The sequence below is a fragment of the Petaurus breviceps genome, unplaced genomic scaffold, assembly GCF_028583685.1.
Source record: "Petaurus breviceps papuanus isolate PSGF00001 unplaced genomic scaffold, PetGlider_PUasm1.0 37, whole genome shotgun sequence".
NCBI classification, from domain to species: domain Eukaryota; kingdom Metazoa; phylum Chordata; class Mammalia; order Diprotodontia; family Petauridae; genus Petaurus; species Petaurus breviceps.
The window spans coordinates 57,723,095-57,742,766 of record NW_027186296.1 but is presented as its reverse complement, the minus strand read 5'-3'; the positions used below and the strand labels follow the sequence as shown (position 1 = coordinate 57,742,766).

The 19,672-nt window shown below is 34.1% G+C and overlaps 1 protein-coding gene across 3 annotated transcripts in view; it reads left to right on the top strand.

The window, feature by feature from the left end:
- Positions 1–19,672, top strand: part of MCTP2 (multiple C2 and transmembrane domain containing 2) — a 268,641-nt gene that overhangs the window by 98,571 nt on the left and 150,398 nt on the right. For all 3 annotated transcript variants that reach the window (XM_069098511.1, XM_069098512.1, XM_069098510.1), the window contains exons 5-8: positions 8,477–8,619; positions 9,372–9,448; positions 9,987–10,098; positions 13,974–14,009. In XM_069098511.1, the coding sequence (XP_068954612.1) occupies positions 8,477–8,619; positions 9,372–9,448; positions 9,987–10,098; positions 13,974–14,009 (368 nt within the window). The remainder of the gene's footprint in view (positions 1–8,476; positions 8,620–9,371; positions 9,449–9,986; positions 10,099–13,973; positions 14,010–19,672) is intronic.

The following is a 19,672-nucleotide window of genomic DNA, read 5'->3' as shown; positions in this document are numbered from 1 at the left end:
CAGTGCTTACAATTTGCAAGGCACTGTGCCAACCACTGGTGATAGAAAGAAAGGTAAAAAAAAAGTCTCCTCCTGCCTCAAGGAGCACACCTTCTAATGGAGGAGATATGTGAGTGACTAGGTAGTTGTATATAAAATATATACCAATTTCATGAAGGAATCTTAAAGAGAAATGTCTTGGCAGCTGGGGAAATGGGAAAAGCCTCTAGTAGAAAGTGGGATTTGATCTGAATTTTGAAAGAAACCAAGAAAACTAAGAGGTAGAAATAAAAGGGCAGAGCATTCTAGGTATTTAGCACAGCCAATGCAAAGGCATGAGAATGGGAGATGGAGTGATGTGTTTGAGAAACTGCGAGTAGGTCAGTATATCTGGATCATAATGCACTCCTTGCTGATTAACTTAGAAATATTGGTCCAGTTCTGAAGGTCATGCAAAGTTAAATTTTACTATAGGAATATCCATAAGGTCATTCATACTGCTCTGAGTTCTAAATAGAGTAGAACTGAAAAACTGACCCCAGAACTAACCCTTTATCTCTGAAATTCCAAAGGTTAAGATAAGATGACCTTGGGCCTTTCTTGACCTCAATCATTCCCTACAACTGGAACCAAAACATCCCCCAAGAGTCAGGAGCAAAGTGTTAGAAAAATTTGCCTTTCTATGGTAAATGAAGTTTTCTACTATCATTGTTCTAGATTGTCTTTTATGCTTATGAATGTTCTAGAAGGGTTTCTTTTAGTTTTTTTTCTTATGTGGACAAAAGTAACTAAAGCTTTATGTACATCCTTGCCAAGAACTCATTATAAGCTCCTTAGCTACTAAGCAGTACTTTAGATTTGATAATGAACAGGAGAATGGCTAATAAAATGATTTTTAATGTTTATGAATCAGATTGCTTAGAATCAAGTTTCTTTTGAGGACTCATTTTTATGATACAAATCTATCATTTAAATGTGCAATAGTCTACCTTTGTAGTATAAGGGTTCAGATAACTTCTGATCAAAAGCATCATAGCAGGCAGTGATAACTATGGCTGAATTTATCCTGTCAGGAGTCCTGTTTCCAAAATGATTCTTAGCACTTTCTCATTTTGGCCTCAGGAGGAACATGACTCATTTATAGGGTGCTTTATGACTCTACAAAATGCTTTCCTCAAAGCAATGTTGTAAGGTAGGTAGTACAACTATATTATCCCATTTTACAGAAGAGGAAACAAGCTCTGAGTGATAAAAATAATTTGTCCATGGTCATAAAGCTATTGCCAAGTCTGGCTGAGACCCAAATCTGGTTTTCTTTACTCCAAGATCATTGTTCTTTTCTCTATATCATCATACCTTTCAAGACTTTGTATAGGAAATTCATAAAGGAGATTTTTTGTATCATTATTGTTGTTAAAGATTTCCATCATATTATTTTGAATATAAACCTATATTCTCAATAATGCAGTAATTCTGCAAAATTTTAAACACTACACTAATCATTAAAAGTATCTAAAAGTCAGTGGAAAGCTACTTGGTAGACATAAGTGCTATAGGTTACTATATGATACTGATGATGACTTACCTAAGAAGAGCCTTAAAAGATATCACTAGGGGCCTGGAGGAGTGGATGTCATTGGACAAATCCTAGCAAGAAGAGAGGAAACAAATTACCAAATGGTACATCAATGCCTCCTTCCCCCAGGGTACTAAACTTACATGAGAAAAGTTGCAGACACATCAAGTCAATTCTCCATGAAGGATTTCTTGAAAGACATGAATTAGAATTGCTCAGAATGAGAAGATATGGAGATACTGTGACTCTTCTCAGTGGAGGGAAAACCCAAACTACTGAAATCATGGATCTCTCAAAGTGTCAAAACTTGAAAGATTTGTATCCTTTAAAAAAATCAGAAAAATATTAAACTCAGAAGGTAATTTAAAGATAATCTAATCCAATATCATTATTTTCTCAGTGAAGAAACCAAAATACTGAAGTGATGAATGAAGGAATGAAAAGAATAAAAAATTACTATATGAAAAGCATTGTGCTAAGTGCTGGGGGTGCAAAGTAGAAAATCAAGAAACTCATAGTCTAGTAATAGAGACATATACCTATCTGAAGTGATGCACCCAGGGATACACAGGGGACCTTATCCTCTACTCCAATGCAGTTTGAGGCCAAATTAGATGAATATGTTTGCCCCTTAATTGCTGGTTGTATCTGTATTCCCTAGGACTTTTACCATTCCTGAAGCTATGCTCATTTTGCTCTGTAAAACTGGATTATGAGCTTGTCCTCTGCCCTATTTTGTATTGCTCTCTATCGTACTGCTGTCCAGTCAGCAAGCACATATATTTCATTAAGTTTCTGTCTGACTGCTTCAGGGATGCCCTGGAGCCACTCTGAAACAATGCAGCCTCAGATGCCTCTCGTTTACTGCTCTGTCTGTATTAGAGACAAACTGTACACAACCTAAGGACATATTCTTACGTTTAATATATCATGTCTCTTCCATTTAGTTCGGTGGAGTTTCTCCATGGTGTTTGATTTTATCTGACAATACAAATAGTTGATTTCTGGACCAGTAAACTGGGAGTGATTTTGTTGCTGCTTTCACTTTTCACTATTTACAATTTGTCTTTGGTTATGAAAATGACTTACCTTGTAGTATATGTGGGGGCGGGGATTAAAGGGGAAAGTAATTTCTTTGTGACTTGTGTAAGGTTTCATGAACTGGTTATCCTGGGAAGTGAAACCTCTGCTTAGGAGTGGAGCATTTTTTTTCATTACATCATACTGTAATGTTCACAATATATTGAATGTAAAAAATAGCTAGCCCTATAACTCTCCTCTTTTAGAAGGAAGTTGCATTACCTTGAATTTAAAGGGATGATTACTTATGCTGCCCTGTTCCTCATACTATCCACCCTTGCTGTCTCCCACATAGAGAGGAGAAGGTGAGGGCAGTTGTCAAGGGGTGTGATTAAAGTACAGGCTACTGTATGAGAAAATTGATTCTCATAAGAGACTCTCTTAGCACAAGCAGGTTTTCCTATTTACAGAAGCAGATAGCAACATTGTTCCCTAACGGAAGAATTGTTAAAGCAGTGTTATGAAGAATTCTACTTTAGCTTTTCTTTAGCCATGCCACTGACAGTTTCTTTTTCTGGGGTCATGTGATCCAACAATGCTTATAGCACAGAGCTATCACTATGATGCAGGGTTTCCAGTGATCTGATGTATATGATACACATTAGATATAGATATAGATCTATAGATTATATAGCAATGTTATCTATTAGGTACAGGCTGGGGTGGTAAGCATCATCAGAAATACATGATATAAGCAATGACCCCAGCCTTTGAGAAACATATGGCTGGAGATTTAAGTCATGTATGAACATAATGAAAACAACATAAAAGCAGAATATGATTTGTCAACCCCAAGTACTCTCCCTCAAAAATGCATGTAAATGTCACAGAAATTCAGATAGAGTATTCACACACCCTGGTATGTAGGGAAGAATGAATCCGAGGATATCTTAGAACATTCATGACATCTTTCTCTAGTATTTGTGATCCCAGTTTGTTTTAGAAGCCTAAAATTTGACATAACTTTTACTAGTCACTAGGACTAAGCTTTCATGAAGATTATTTGAGTCTATGAAAGGTAAATTAAGTGTGCAGCAGTTTGTAACCATTGCATTAGGGAATCTCTGCTTAGCTGCTAGAGGGCAGCAAGAGCTGCTACAAAAGCATCACGGACTCCTTTTGGTGTTCAGCTCTTTCACTTAGTAAGCCCCAAAGAGCTGTAATTTTAGTCCATGGATAACCATGCAAAAATAATTTGGAATCTTCAGAGACTTTTCCTGGCAAAACCTCTTTCTTTCAGGAAGTTAAGGTTCCGAATGTGTCCACAGAGAAACATTCGCTTACTTTTGTTATCCCAAGGGGTGTGAGAAAGGCCGTACTCCTGTTTATCTGTTTTTCTAGTAAAGTTTGTATAAGATAACTGTGCACAACTATGAATTTCAACCTATAGCATTCAGTCTAGTGTGTACTATCCCTAAATACATTTCTGGTCAAGTAGGTGAATGCTGACTTCTCAAAGAAATGTGATAATACAAAACGATTAAAGTTTTAAAAATTTGTCTATTAGTAACATTTTTCTTCCCCCTTTCCCACTAAACAATTAAAAAATCAAAATCTTATGAAAATCTGAATAGTTAAGCATATCAAATTCCCACATTGGACATGACCAAAAATGTAAGTCTTACTTTACATTCTAAGTTCATCACCTTCTCTGGCAGGAGGTGGGTAGCATGTTTCATCCATGTATATCTAGAAACATGGTTTGTTATTGTTCTGATAATAGTTCTAAAATCTTTAAAAGTTGCTTTTCTTTAAAATGTTGCTCTCCTTATAGAAATTATTTTTCTCTGTCATTATTCTCATTCAGATTTTAAAAATAAAGTCATATTAACTTTGTAAACCTTATTGCAGAAAGGACCTGGAGAAAAAGGTAAAATAACTTCATTAACAAATCACTGTAATGAGAAGAAGAAAAACTTTCATTTAAGATTTTCTAATTTAAAAATTCTTTTTCTGTGGAAAACTGTTCTAATGAGTGGCATATATCTTAAGTAATAAACATGCTTCTTGATTTCTGTCAGGGTTGAAAAATTTTTAGTGAGGTTAATTTTTTTGAGGGCATGAGTCAATGATGTCATATTTGTTAGGTGTTGAAACACTGGAATTTATGATTGTGGAACTTCAAAAAATGATCAGTTCTATTTGGTTTATATTCCTCATAACTACCCTTCAACAAGTTAATTGTATATTCCACTCCTCCCCAAATAGTCTAAATTACTAAACTCTTTTTTTTATCATTTTAACTTAAATTTATAACAGAACCTTTTGAGGATTATATAAAAGTGTTTTCCTGCAATTTATAAATGCAGAAGTAGGACTAACCATAGTTTAAACAGCATAGAAACTTAGAAACATAGAAACCGTAGGACCACATAAATGTAGATTATCACCACATAGCATTATAGGAAGTTGGAACTGAAAGGGCCTTAGAAAGGTCATCAAGGCCAGCCTGCTCCATTTTACAGATGAGGAAACTGAGCCCTAGAGATATTTGGAATTACCTAAGAGCACCAGTAAGTTGCAGAGTTATGATTTGAACAAGGCCTTTTGACTCCACAATAAATGTCTGTTTTATTTCACCAGTCCACTCCTATGTAGGAGATAACAAATATTTAGCTATTACTAAATAAAACTGTTATTAATATGCTCTTATTCTTAGCTTACTAAGTAATCTGGAAATTTTTCTACAATTTTTTAATCTTTGGTGTTGTTCAATCATTTCAGTCATGTCTGACTCTTTGTGACCCCATTTAAGGTTTTCTTGGCAGATACTGGAGTGGTTTGTCATTTTCTTCTTCAATTCATTTAATAGATGAGCAACCTGAGCCATGCAGGGTTATGTGACTTGCCCAGGATCACAGAGCTAGTAAGTGTCTGAGGTCAAATATGATCTCAGATCTTTCTGACTCCCTGGCCCAGCACTCTATCCACTGTGCTACCCACTTACCTATCCTGGATATATGACCCTGAGTAAGTAACTTAACTTGTCAATGCCCAAGACAACTCCAATATACATTTGTAAAGGGAGTTAGTTCTCTATACCAATAAATCACAGATCCCATTAAAAAGAAGAAAATAAATGAGAGAGGGAGGGAGAAAGGGAGGGAGAAAGGGAGGAAGGAAGGAAGGAAAGAAGGAAGGAAGGAAGGAAGGAAGGAAGGAAGGAAGGAAGGAAAGAAGGAAGGAAGAAAAGAAGGAAGGAAGGAAGGAAGGAAGGAAAGAAGGAAGGAAGGAAGGAAGGAAGGAAGGAAGTAGGAAGAAATCATTTAAGGGGTTTGTGAATTGCAATGGGATAAAAATTACATCTTTATTTTCACTTACCTCCAACTGAAATTGAGCACTTCCTTAAAGTATAAATATAGAAAACAAATTTCATTCTGAGAAGGGGTCCATAGGTTTCACCAGACTATAAAAGAGATCCATAACACACACAAAAGCATTAAGAACAGGACTCACATCTAGTCCAACTTTTCATTTTATAAATGAGGAAACTGAAATCTAGAAAGGTTCAGTGACTTGCCTAAAGCCACACAGCTTGTTAGTGGTAGCTTGGACAAGAACCTAGATCTCTTGGTTCATTGTTCTTTCCATTATACCGTGTTACCTCTTTTTTTTTTTTTTTTTGCCACAGACCCATATTATTTATGGAGCTCCCAACAAAAAGGTCAAAGTCCTATTTAGATGTCATCTCATCATTTGTATAATGGGGGAGGTGTATTCTTGAGCAGCCGACCCCTTTTCAGAGCCTGCCTAGTTGAGATGTTACTTCCCTGACAGTAAGACATTTACGCTCAGATAGAAAACCACCACATGCACCAACCCCCCCACCTCCCTTCTCAATTATTTTCCCTAACAATTAACGCTGTACTAACTTGACACTCTTTTTCCTTGTTTGGCTTTGTAAACCATCATCCTTTTTTGTATTAATTCCAGACATTAATATTTTCTTTCACGCAAGTGCCGCCATTCACCCGTGAAACAGTTTGAACATTATGTAGCTGTCAAGATGCCTAGGGATTACCCAGTATGCCTTGCCTGTGAGAAAGTGACACCACTGAGGCCTAGTTTTGAGATGTTTATTTTGAGAGTAAGCTGACAGGCATGAAGGCCTGATCCCAGAGTGGCAATTTCATTTAATTAAAGGCTTCTTTTTATTATAGTTTTTTTCCCACTGTTTTTTATATATATATATCAGAATGATTGTTAAAGTCTGACTCACCAGAGGCCCTCTGTTGTACAGTAAAAGGGGGAGGGGGTACACTATGTTGCTTACTACCATCTGAGAATGGCTTAGAAAGCATTCATTTTACCTTGTTTCTCAGCACTCTTAACTAAATAAGGCCAGAATGGGAGAAAGGGGTGGCATTAGTGTTTCATAGTGTTTCAATGATAGGGTAGATATACAGATAATTGGCTATTTTTTTGGTTCAAAATGAATTTTTCCAGTATGACCTTGGCCCATACCCTTGAACTATTATCCCAGTTATCTATTCAAGTTTTTTTGCTTATTCATTGGTTTTTGCTTGCCCATTTGTGGCGTGGGCTTCCTACTTAAATAGAGTAGCTGGAAAATACTTTCACTTTTCAATAACACAAAATGGTTTGACTGAATAGGCAACTAAAGGTGGCTGAGGACAAATGTGGATTGAAGAATTGACTATGAGTTAAGGATTTAATATATTTAGTGGCAGAGTACTTTAATTTATTTTATAACAAAGTGGTTTTTTTTGCTTGTATACAACATTATACCTGGTTTCTAGAAATATAAACATTTTCTATATGAAGTTATTGTATGGTAATTTTTATTTCCATTTTAATATATATGCACATATAGTATTCTTATTTCTAAGTTTGTTGATATTTATATTATTCTTAAAATAAGTTTAACTTTTAAAAGTGAATTGGGAAATTCTTTTATTTCTGTGTAATTGCTTCATGTTTTCTCCCTAAAACAGATTTTGTAAATGCCTTTGAAGTCCCATTTTGTCTCATATGTGTAGCTAATAATACTATACTGACATCGACAGTTTGCGTGTTTTTTTTTCTGATGGTTTGAATGTTGCAGACATTTTTGTATTGGGCCATTCCTCATGTCTTCATTGTAATTTGGGTTCAGAGGCTATTATAATAAGCAATTCTCTTAATCCCCTTGGGGTTCAGTTTAAAAGCACCACAGTAGGTGCCATTGCAGGTCAGAGATGTCAGGTCTGCAGCCAGCTGAGTAACTGGTTTCGAGTTCAGCTGGCCCTTGTGGAACAATATGTTAGGGCTTTATTCCAGGTGCAGAGAGTCAAAAAGAGATATTGACTGTCAATTTAATCTCTACGCCCTCCTTTTCAATGAACGTTGTTCAGTTCCATCTTTTGAATCTCAGTGGCTTCAGAGATTTTTTTTTTTAAGAATCTGCAGGTCCTGTAGAGTCAACCATCTGGCCATGCTCTTTAAAGTGGTTTCTTTCCCTTTTGCCTGACACCCTGCTGTTCCTGGGAGGTACGGCCTTCTTCCCATGATTTCTGACACTGTCACTTGGTGCCTGTGAATTTTTTTTTCTTGAATTAAAAAAGAAAGAAAGAAAAGAAAACAACACAGAACAAAACTGAGAACTCTATTCAGATTCTACACATTGAAGGGGGAGAAGGAATGTCATTTATCCTGACACTTCTCATCTTTTTTTCTTTCTTGGCCCCTGGGGTCCTCCATATATAAGAAGACTTTCATTGAGACTTTATGGATATGCGTTGAGTCTTGAGGGTGCATAGAAGGATGTTATTTTATGATTCCTTGATTTTAAAAAAATCTTTCTTATTTCTTCCTGTTCTTTTTTTGGATTTCTTTTTAAAGGTACAAGTGATCCATATGTGAAATTTAAGCTGAATGGCAAGACCTTGTACAAAAGCAAAGTCATATACAAGAACCTGAACCCAGTTTGGGATGAGATAGTTATATTGCCAATACAAAGCCTTGATCAAAAGCTGCGAGTTAAGGTAACCATCTATGGATGTGACATTTTAGCATTACTATTGCTTGCCCCTTTATTTCCTCTGTTGAGGATTAATGACAAAATAACAAAATGAGTACTTTATATTTGAGTGCTGTGCTTTAAAGATATGAAAACGGGACAAAATTCTGCACTCTATATACTGATGTCCATTGTATTCAGATTATTGGGAAATGAGCTACAGAAATCTTTAGTTAGGATAATTTTCTCTGCATTTAAACTTTCAGAATGTAGAAGTTACCACCTGTAATGTAGTGATGATAAGTGATAAAGGATTTCTTGCTCAAGATATGTTTATACTTAGTGGAATGTTAAGGTACCAGTTGCAAGCAACAATTGCTCTAACATCTGTGTTGAAATAGCCATATGAGTTGTGTTACACCTTCTTTTGATGTTTCAAAATTGAGAGGTAAAATCCTTGAAGTGAGGTAAATTCTTCCTCTCCTAGGGATCTGTTAATTTTGTCTTAAACAAACATACATATCATTATACATAATATAATATTTATTAATCATACTTTAGTATAATATAAAGCATGTGTATATCTATGCATACAATATAGCATATTATTAATTAGTAATAGAGGATATTATATAGACTTCTCTTACTGCATATATGTTATATGCAGAGCTTAAAAATTCAATTCATAGTCACTACCATGTCTTATCAGATAACATTTTTAATATATTTGATAACTATGAGCAAACTATGGATGATTTTTATTTTCTTCCCCTTTAGGTATATGATCGAGATCTAACTACATCTGACTTTATGGGTTCTGCCTTTGTAGTCCTTAGTGACCTTGAGCTTAATAGGTACTGTATCTTTTCTGAATTGATTTTCACAAGATGAACAGAGGGAAACAATTCTTACCACAGCATACCTGTGGTTTCCATGTTCATAGAATATTAGTAGCTTTATTCTATACCAAAGAAATATAGTTTAATTTAAAATCTTTGGTGATATGACAGATGAAGGAGGTTATACAATTTAGTAAAAATTTGGATTTAATTTTGAATCACTTTATGTGACATGATTTACAAAGAACAATCATATATATTAAAGCTAAACTGTCACCAAAATAACTACTAGGAAAAGTGAGGAAAATAATTGCCTAGTTGTTAATATATTGTTGACCAATCGATTTAACCAGTTCTCCCAAATTTTGTCCAACTCCCTCCCACTTCCCACACCTCCCTTTACCTAAATTGGGTGATGGTTTTGGGTATTATGGCATAGTTCAAAATCAGAAGCAGAAGAATTTTTCCGTATTTTTTTAGTTCACAATATAACATATAATTTAGTTTAGTATATCTGAAAATGCTAATGCTGTTTATTATTTTTTGCCTGTAGAACATCTGAACATATTTTAAAATTGGAAGACCCAAACAGTTTAGAAGAGGACATGGGGGTTATTGTTTTAAACCTAAACCTGGTAGTCAAACAAGGTGATTTCAAGAGAAATGTAAGTTGTATGTGTTTGTGAAAAGAAATGTTGACTTCCTTCTTTGAATATATTGTTGTCAGATTAAATATTGATATCTCTACACTTATTTTTATGTTTTATCAGTGTAGATTATCTCTTGGGGATCATCATACTCTGTCTTTGAGATCAGTCCCTTCTCTGCAATTTATAACCTTGCAGACTTGCCTTGGCCACTGAAAGATTCTATTTATCCAGGGACACAGATCCAGTAGGTGTTGGAGCTCAGATTTGAACCCAGGTCTTCCTGATATAACATCCACCTATGTATTACATTATGCTGCCTCTCATTCTTATATAATAAAAGATACCATTATGAAGGAGTAATTTACTTTATTAGTGGTTAAAGTTGTACTTCTCCCTAGAAGGAGTAGCTCTAGAGACAAAGTATCTCAATTTTGGTGGTGCATATTATTTTAGAAAACTATAATGAACATATGTGGCTTGTGGTTTTAGGGTTATGTTAATGATAGTCTGAATGATGACTCTACGTATGTTTTGACAGTTTTGTTTACAATTTATGCTAGGTTCCAAATGACCCATGCAGTGCTCAGCTGTGAGGAATAATTTCCTTGATTTTAATGTTGCATTGTATGGTTGTTGCAGTGCTAAAATATAAACTCATAGAACTGTAATTTATTTTAACCAACATGTTTTCCATTCATATCTTCTTCAAGACATACTTTTTGAACTATTAGAATTTGCTGTAAGTGAATGAAAATAACAGTGTGTATAAATCATTACTCAGTCAAGAATTCTAGGTAATGAACAAGCAATGATTTCTTCACAGTATTTGTGAAGCATGATGTAGATGTATTCTTTAAACATTTGATATTCACGGATGATATTGACATTTTTTTAGAGAATTAAAGTGTAATAAGAATATTTCTATAATAGATCCAATTTGTAAAGCAATTTTTAAAAATACCACTACATTATAGGTGAAAAAAAGATAAAATGTGGGTTCATTCATTTTTATTTTTAGCATAAAATTTTCAAATCTGTAGCCTAATGTGAAATTAGATATTTACCAGTTGATAAAATACTGAAATCTGAAAAAACCTAAGTTTTTTTTATGGGGAAGGGAGTGATTATCAGAAAAGACATGGGGTTTAGGTGGAGGCTGATAGTAGAAATGAACTTTACCATTTCCCTTTTAAATTTCTTACTTTTAGTTATTACTACTTTTTTATAATTATCGTAGTAATTTTGATTTAACTAATAAAACCAGGCTTATAGTCTACAGTAAAAGTGAGATGACTACCTGAAATTTCTAATCCCTTATATAAGAATGGTAGAAGAAAAATATCCATGTGTATTCAGTACAGGCAGGCATGCTTTTTGTCTGACTGAAGCATCAAGGTGAAGTAACCTCCCCGAGATCTCTTATGGAATCATTCCCAGGACCGCAAACAAAATACCAAATCCTCATTTTTGTGCCTAACTTCCTGGAACACCTGTTTGTTTTTGATTGGGAATTGAAGTAGTGCGTAAAGTATTTATACAAAATTTAAAATGCATTTTGTGTGCTCAGAAAGATTTTTTAAGCATATAGGTGATGGGGATGATGTAATGGAACATCGATTATCTGAGGATCTCGTGGATAAGCTTAGTTGTTCCAACTCAAATTTCTTGATATGAAGGTACTTCATAATAACCCTGCGACAGAGAAGAATAAATATAAAACCTCCACGTGTTGTACAAAACAAGTGTTGTTTGGTACGGAACTAGGCCTTTAGCTTCAGATTCTCTAAAAGGAATGTTTAATTTGGAGAATTCCCCTCGGAATATATTGTAGTTTTCATATGACTCTTAGATTTTTAAAAGAAAATATGTCACTGGACATATGAAAAGTTAGTGAATATTGACTTGCTCTATTTAAAAAGTTACTCATTTTATTTAAATTTTTATTTCTAATGCAAAGACAACTGTCCAAGGTTGGAGTGAGAACAGGTAGTGATCTACTTTGTAGATTGAGGTTTGTCACGAGGAGCTCCATTTAACAATTGCACATAGGTCTAATCCAAAGCAAAAAGGGTGTGTATGCATGTATGTAATTGAAATATATTAGTGAATTTTTTTAATCTTTGAAATCATCAAGGAATAATTTAGAATTACTCTATTCCATATAGGATTTGGATTGTTGAATATGGCAATCTTGTTATTTTATTTAAATTTATTTAAGATAATGTTTAAGTGCAGGCTGATAGTATACTTTTGTTATTTGCAATAGTGAATGGCGTATTTGATTTCCAAATATTTTTTTTCCCTTTGGAAATATTAAAACATGCCTTTAAGGAATCATGTTCTGATTTAAAGTCTAGGTTCATATAGTATAGTTCCAAGGCATATATAGATTAAAGTGGATCTCAGAATTTCCCTAATTTGATTACTTTCCTGGAGTAGCCTGAGTTGAAGGTTATCTAAAATATGGTATGTGCCAAATTGTCACAAATAATCATGTGCTGTGATGCCTTCAGAAACTTACCTGTGTTTATATTGGAGTGAACATTGCACGAACATTATTTTGTAGGAGGATGGTTAAGTTGGACATTATAGAACTGGTATGAATGTACTTGGGGACTTAAATTAATTTCTAAAATTCATTATGTAATTGTTTGAAAAGCAGGAACTAAATTCAATATCCAATTTGCAGCACATGTAACCAAATGCCATTTGTTGGACTTGAGATTTTAGTGGAGGAAATGGACCTTTCATGAAGAATATGGCAAAAATAGTGCTATGATGATATTTTCTGGTTTTAGTCTATGAAACATTGCATTTTCTTCCAAAAGTAACTTGTAATCTAATTCGTACTTTGTTGGGAAAGTATATTAGAAAAGAGAAATATCATTTACCCAGTCTTCTCCCCACCCCAATAAAGACACCATTATACATATTATATTAAATGTAGTATGCTTGATTATATCCATAATTAAGATGTAATCTCTAGCATTTATTCAAGTTTTAGCAACCAGTTAGTCATTTAAGTGAACAGAGGGGATCTTTACTGAATCAGGCAGCAATAGGAATAATAAAAGAATAGTATTGGAAGAGAATTTTAATTATGAAAATACATTCAACTTAGGTATTACAAATGAATGTTAAAATAGAGTACATGGTAAATCTTCTTGCTGTTTGAAAAAATGCTTTTCCCCTCAACACTTAAGCAAATTAGTCTCCATTTTTAAAATTCATTAAGTAATGACCAAGATTCTTCATATGTGTACATATATGTTTGTTTGTATACATACACACATATATAAATACACACATACAATATGTGTATGGATATTCTTAAGATTCTTTTCCCAACTATCTTTCAAAATAAATATTCCATTCTATCACTTATTTATGAGACCTCTCTGAATTGTATTTTTAAATGGTAGACAAATTTGATCGTTTCAGCCATCTCGAGGATGAGTACTAATCAGCAAAGTCAAGTAGATTTCATGTATTGGCTTCTGAACTTTTATTTGAAGTCTGAATATTATCTGGAGATACTTTATCTTTGTAAATCTTTTTTGAGCTTGGTACAAAAGTGTAATTGTTTTATTGTGATTTGTTTTCACTTGAATTTCAGATATAGTGTAATGCAGAAGACTATTGTTTTCAACTCTAGTTTGTCTTTTATGGGGAACTATAGGAAAATTATTTCATTATTTTTTTATTTCTGAAACATTTTTCTTCATAAAGTAATGTTCACCTTGGCATCAAATTAATTCCCTTTAATTCTGATAAATTAATTACAAACTATTGTAATTTTAACCCATTTTATTGTTGGTAACAATTCTCTTTTTTCTCCTTTCTTGATTTACTACATGAAATTTTGGGGGATCCTATTCAACAATTCTTAGAGGTGGTCAAATCGGAAGAGGTTAAGTGCAAGTAAGGTAATTTTACTTTTTTTCTCTTAAATTGCTTAGTAAATTATTTTAGGTGATATTTATATGGTTGTGACTTAGAGAAACTAAATTCTAGATATCATAAGATTGATTTTTTTCTGATGTAATTTTTTTCTGATGAATGGGAAGTAATGAATCTTTCTAGTTGCCTTTACTAAATAAATTACTGATGTACTTCAACACTGGAACATGCAAGCATTTATGCAAAATTTGTAACGAGCAAGACTGAATAAAAAGATAGTAATAAAAAAAGAATACACACATACACACAAGTGCTTCGATTGAGAACCAGGAGCACATCCTCAATTGGCCATTAATTTCAGTAATAACTTTTTCCTTATTCTCGGATACATTTAATTTTCTTACTTTTTTATAATTAGAGGGTGTTGAACTTTGTTTAAATTTTAGTTTAGTTTTTTTTAAGTTTTAAATTATTTTTAGTGATAGTAGAAGCAAATATTAGAATGTTAATTGAGAAAATTATATACTATCTTTTGAAAACCTATATTGAATCTCTTCCAGAAATCTGTTTTGAGTGAGCAATTACCTAAAATCTTCATGAGGGAATATGAAATATATAGTGAGTCCCTTCCAGAAATCTGTACTGTACTACTTTTGAGTGAGAAATTACCTAAAAATGTTAATGAGGAAACATGAAATATGTGTATGTGTGTGTACAGCTTCTGAACTGGTGTTGGAAGTATCTATGTATGTGTGTATGATTGTGTGCATATACACACATTCATGATGTATTTATGTGCTATATTATTTACTCAGTATTATTTGCTATAAATTTTATATAATGTTTGTAAGTTCCAGTGTTGTAAAAAAATCTTTTCAATACCAAAGTAAGTTTTAGAAGAAATGTTAGGATGTTTTTAACTCATGTAGCCAAATACCAATACTAGAAGATGTGGAGGGTGGAGAGGCAGAAATGAATAGTCAGTTCAGCAATTTTGAGTTGACTAATGAAGGCTAATTACTGAGTTCATCTGAAAACTGTTCAGTCAGGTAAATTGCTAGGCATTGTATCTATTGTGTCTGTATGTGTGGTATAGTGTAAAGATGGGGGACTAGAAGTTAGTAAAGCTGGATTCTAATTCTCAGTCTCTCACTAACTGGTTAGATGACCTCTTTGTGTGTCAGTTTCTCCAACTGCAAATAAGATATCTGAATTAGTTATCTCTAATGTCTATTGCACCTATAAAAATGTACGAGTGTTTGTACACATATACATATGTACATATTTTAGGTTTGTAGCTCTAATATATGTGGAATGTGTGTATATGTGCCTGAAATGTATAAAGAGATATTTTGGGTCTGACAGTTGTTAGATGCTTACAAGAAAAAATATGTTTAATGCTTCAAATTGTAGTCTTTGGTTTTCAGAAGAGCCAAAATTCTGTCTGTGCTATTATCTTGACATATTATATAATCTTTGCATTTTTGGATACTTTAAAAATAACTTAAGATAAGGCTTTATGTTATCCTGGCAGATCATTTGGTTCCCAAGGCTCTGGTTAATGTCTTAGAATCTTTTAAAATAAAACTAAAAGGTGCCAAATAATATTATTGGATTAGGGAAAATATCATGATTCATTTTCCAAAAAATAAAAAAATTCCCTAACTTTTGCTTTATTCTGTTATAGTCACTAGAGGGTAGAAGAGCATCAGTTCTCACCAAAGAAGGCCTGGTTCAAGCTCTCACACATTAAGAGGAGTTTCTGTAGCCATCTGAAACAGTAAAGAATTTCCCAGAATGCTTTGGTGAAACCTGACAAAGCAGTATTTTCTAGTTTATTGATTCTGCTACTGCACTAAAAAACTAGTACTGCACATCAATAACCATCTTTAGTTAGGGAACTCTGGTCTGTGCAACAGTACTGGCAGTTTGTGGAAAAACATAAAGGCTAGAAAGAAAAATTGTGAGCTTGGGGAATATTGGAGTCTAGGGAGGACAGGAAAGGTTATGGAAGAATGGTCAAAGGAGTGGAGTGGGGTAAAAAAAAATGTTGACGGCCTAGATAAAGATATCAAAAATATGAAGGAAACACGGGATCCTGGAGAGCTGTATTATCTATAGTTACAGGACTTGGTAGTAGCATTCCCAATTCTCCTTCTACTGTTAAAAAAAGGCTTAAAAATCATAGTGCACTTAGGGAATTCTTACTATATAATATCCCATATAGTAAGTGAATTATTCCAGAATAGACATCTAAACAGAGACATATGTGTACCTGAATATATGTATACACATAGACCATCCAAATATATATCATGAGTTTACTAAATATTCAATGGTTGGGATTATTGCTTATTTGAAATGTGGAAATGAAAAATGGTTTATATTTTTAAAATAAGCATATGGAAAATCCATTATCATTAAAGACTAACAAAAGATAATTTAGAAATAGATGTGTTAATTAATTTTTGTTGATTTAGGGATTTTTATACTCTCCAACATTAAATTTTGAGTTGGGCTCTCCTATAATATATTTTTTAAATGCATTCTATAAGGATCCTAAGAGAACAGAGTTACCATATTAAAAAGTGTCTTAAATTTTAGTGGTTCTGAATGCTTGTGTTAATTGTGAAAGTGTTGGCTTGTTCACCTCAATTTTATTTTAGTAATAACTTGGCTTTATATCCATAATTGCATCCAAAATGATTTGAGTTAAATGGTATCATCTGAACCCATCAAACCAAAGGCTCCAAATTATTGCACCTCTGTGGGCTCTCATACTTTTTTTTCTTGACATTATACCTCAAGTTTTTAAAACATATTGTGTAGAGGATGTTTTTAATAGATTTAAGAATCATTCTGAGCTCTTTGCTCTCATTTTGATATCTTCTGAAAAATAATGTCAAGATGAATTCTCCATTTCCCTAAAAATTAGGTATAATTGCAGATGGAATGTCTGTGTGATGGTGTATATGTGTGTGTAGCTACATTTAATCTGCAGTACAGATAATTTACAGTTTGCCAAATTTTACTTCTATCTTATATTTTTATATTATTAATGATAGATAACTGATAATTACAAATGATATGTCTTAATTTTTGAAAAATATTGTAAGTACATGATATCATTTGTTTCTCCCAACCACCCCTTAAAGCAAATACTATTCCTGTCATTATCCCTGTCTTGTACCAAGGAAACAAAGATGGACAGGCTTAGGGATATTTCTCTCATCACACAACTACCTAATTAGTATCTCAGATCCCTTCTAACTCCATCAATCTTTTGACCACAACACACACTTCTAGATAACATAAATTAACCACTTTTAGTCTTATTTTCCTTAAGCTTTTATGTATAAGACCTGAGACCCAAAGAGGAATATCTAAATGTACTGTGCTACCCTTCATGTAGAACAAAGAGAATTACTTTACTCTGAGAACATATACTATGAGATACTAGCTTTTAATGGTGCTAAATTGGCCCAGAGCTTTCTGTAGACTCCCTTGGCCTCTCTTGTCAGCAGCAGCATGGATGTGAGCTAGTTTAACATTATTTAGCACTCTAGCCCATGTGGAACATTGTTTTGTTGTATGAAGGTCAATATAAAGACTGAACTCTAGGCTTGTGACTCCCTCCAATAGCACCCTGCTATTTCCAACATTGAGGTCCTCAGTAACCCTCTAAGTAGCTTCGTAAGAATCCACTGCTGATGCTTTCTTTGTCAGTCATTTTTAGTCCAAGATGATGGTCTCAGTCACCAGTATCCAGGCAAGCAGCAGCACTAGGAAACAGCTAGACAAATAAACAATTTGTTTTGCTTGGGTCAACTATCACTTTGACCTACAGGATGGTCGGCCAACAATTTGAATGACAGAATCACCAGCTATCCCTATTCTGTTGCCACGTATTCAGTCAGAGTGAACTGATTGAATAAATTGGCTAAAAGGTTACTTCGGAATCCTGAGAATTAACTCAGCATGAGGCAAAGTCCTTATTCCCTCCCACACTTCTCATCCCGCTTTAATTTTATTTGTTTGTCTGCCTCAGTATATTTGATTTTTTTCTAGAAACGCCCTTTGGCATTGGCATATCTCAAGGAGCAAACTCAGATGCCACAGGGTGCAGTGCCATCTCAACAATCTCCTGTCAGCTTAAATGCCTTTTCTTCTCCCCTTTCCCAGAGGGCAGCTGCCTCCACTGGCTGGTTTGCTTGCCTAATGAGTGAGACTCCACAATTCTTTTTGCAAATCATGGTGGTTACAGTCTTGACTTTGACCTAGTCAGAGAGATTTAAGTTCTTTCTGTGCCTTCCTTTCTTTCCTTCTCACGCCTTTTCTCTTTTCTCTCCCTCTGAACCATACTTAAACTACTTTCAGAGTACAATGTATACATCACTTTTACTTAATATCTCCCTACCTGCTGATGTATTTTGTATGTTCTTTTTTTTTTGCCTTTTTGGAGGGCAATTGGGGTGAAGTAACTTGCCCAAGTTTACACGGCTTGTTGTTTTGATGTATTTTGTAGACTTCATAATTTGTAGAAACAGTGACTTGATATAGGTTTGAGCGCTTTTTTGGCTGGAAATTGTTTTAAACACAGTTAGCCACATGGCAGCTTTCTTAGTATATGAATAGCTAGATATAAGAGAAATTTTTTTTTTAAAAAGAGGATGAGGAAAGAAATGGGAAGAAATGCTATTTACCTATAAATTATTCTGCTCTATGGTTGCTCAGGAAAGGGAAGCCTTTGTGGTTCATTCAGACCCAGTTGTTTGTTTGTTGGTTGGTTGGTTACTTGATTGGTTGACTGGTATTTATCTGTGATTGGGTTAGCTTTCTACACAATTTTATCTGTATAGAGAGCTCCTGGTGATGAAATCCCTCTATTGCTGTTGAATGACATCTGCTCTGTCTTAAAGAGTTGCCTGAGGTACTGAGAGGTGACTTACCCAGGGTCACACAGCCAGAATGTGTCAGAAGTGATACATGAACCCAGGCTGTCCTGTCTCTTAAGTCTTCTATGCCTATCCACCAGATGTGGTGTCAAATTCAAATAGATTCAGATCCCTGCAGACACATGTTGGCTTAAAAACCACAAATTAACATTATCTATGTCACATATTTTTATTAATATTTGTTAAACATTTCCCAGTTAGATTGTCATATGTTTCAGGCTGCACTCAGTGTTTTGCTGGCAGAGAGTTTGACATTTCTACACTATACCACACTGGCTATTACATATTATATTGTTGGGAAAAGAGAAAATGACTACCCCTTCCTCTCCAAGTATAGTCAGAGATTGTTCATTCACACATTCTACTTATTTATTGAGTAGGAACCCCTAAATTTAAATATATTGGATTTGTATATGATTGTAGGTATTGCTTGTGAAAATTCTAACCTATTTTTACATCTCTTAGTTGGAGACATTATAAGAGGCAGAGAAAGAATATATTTCCTCCTCCTTTTCCATTTTCACTTCAGTCACACATGTTCTTAACCCAATTCCGTTTCCCATTCAGAATCCCATTTTATTCTCTTAAAAAAAAGATTTATTTTTCCTACCCTGAATTTGTGGGATTATATTGGTAAAGATAGCTAGGTGGCTCAGTAGGAATAGCTAATAAAATAACACCAGGAGTCTTAGTAGGAATAGTCATTTCCATTAGCTAGTAAAGCCATTGAAGTC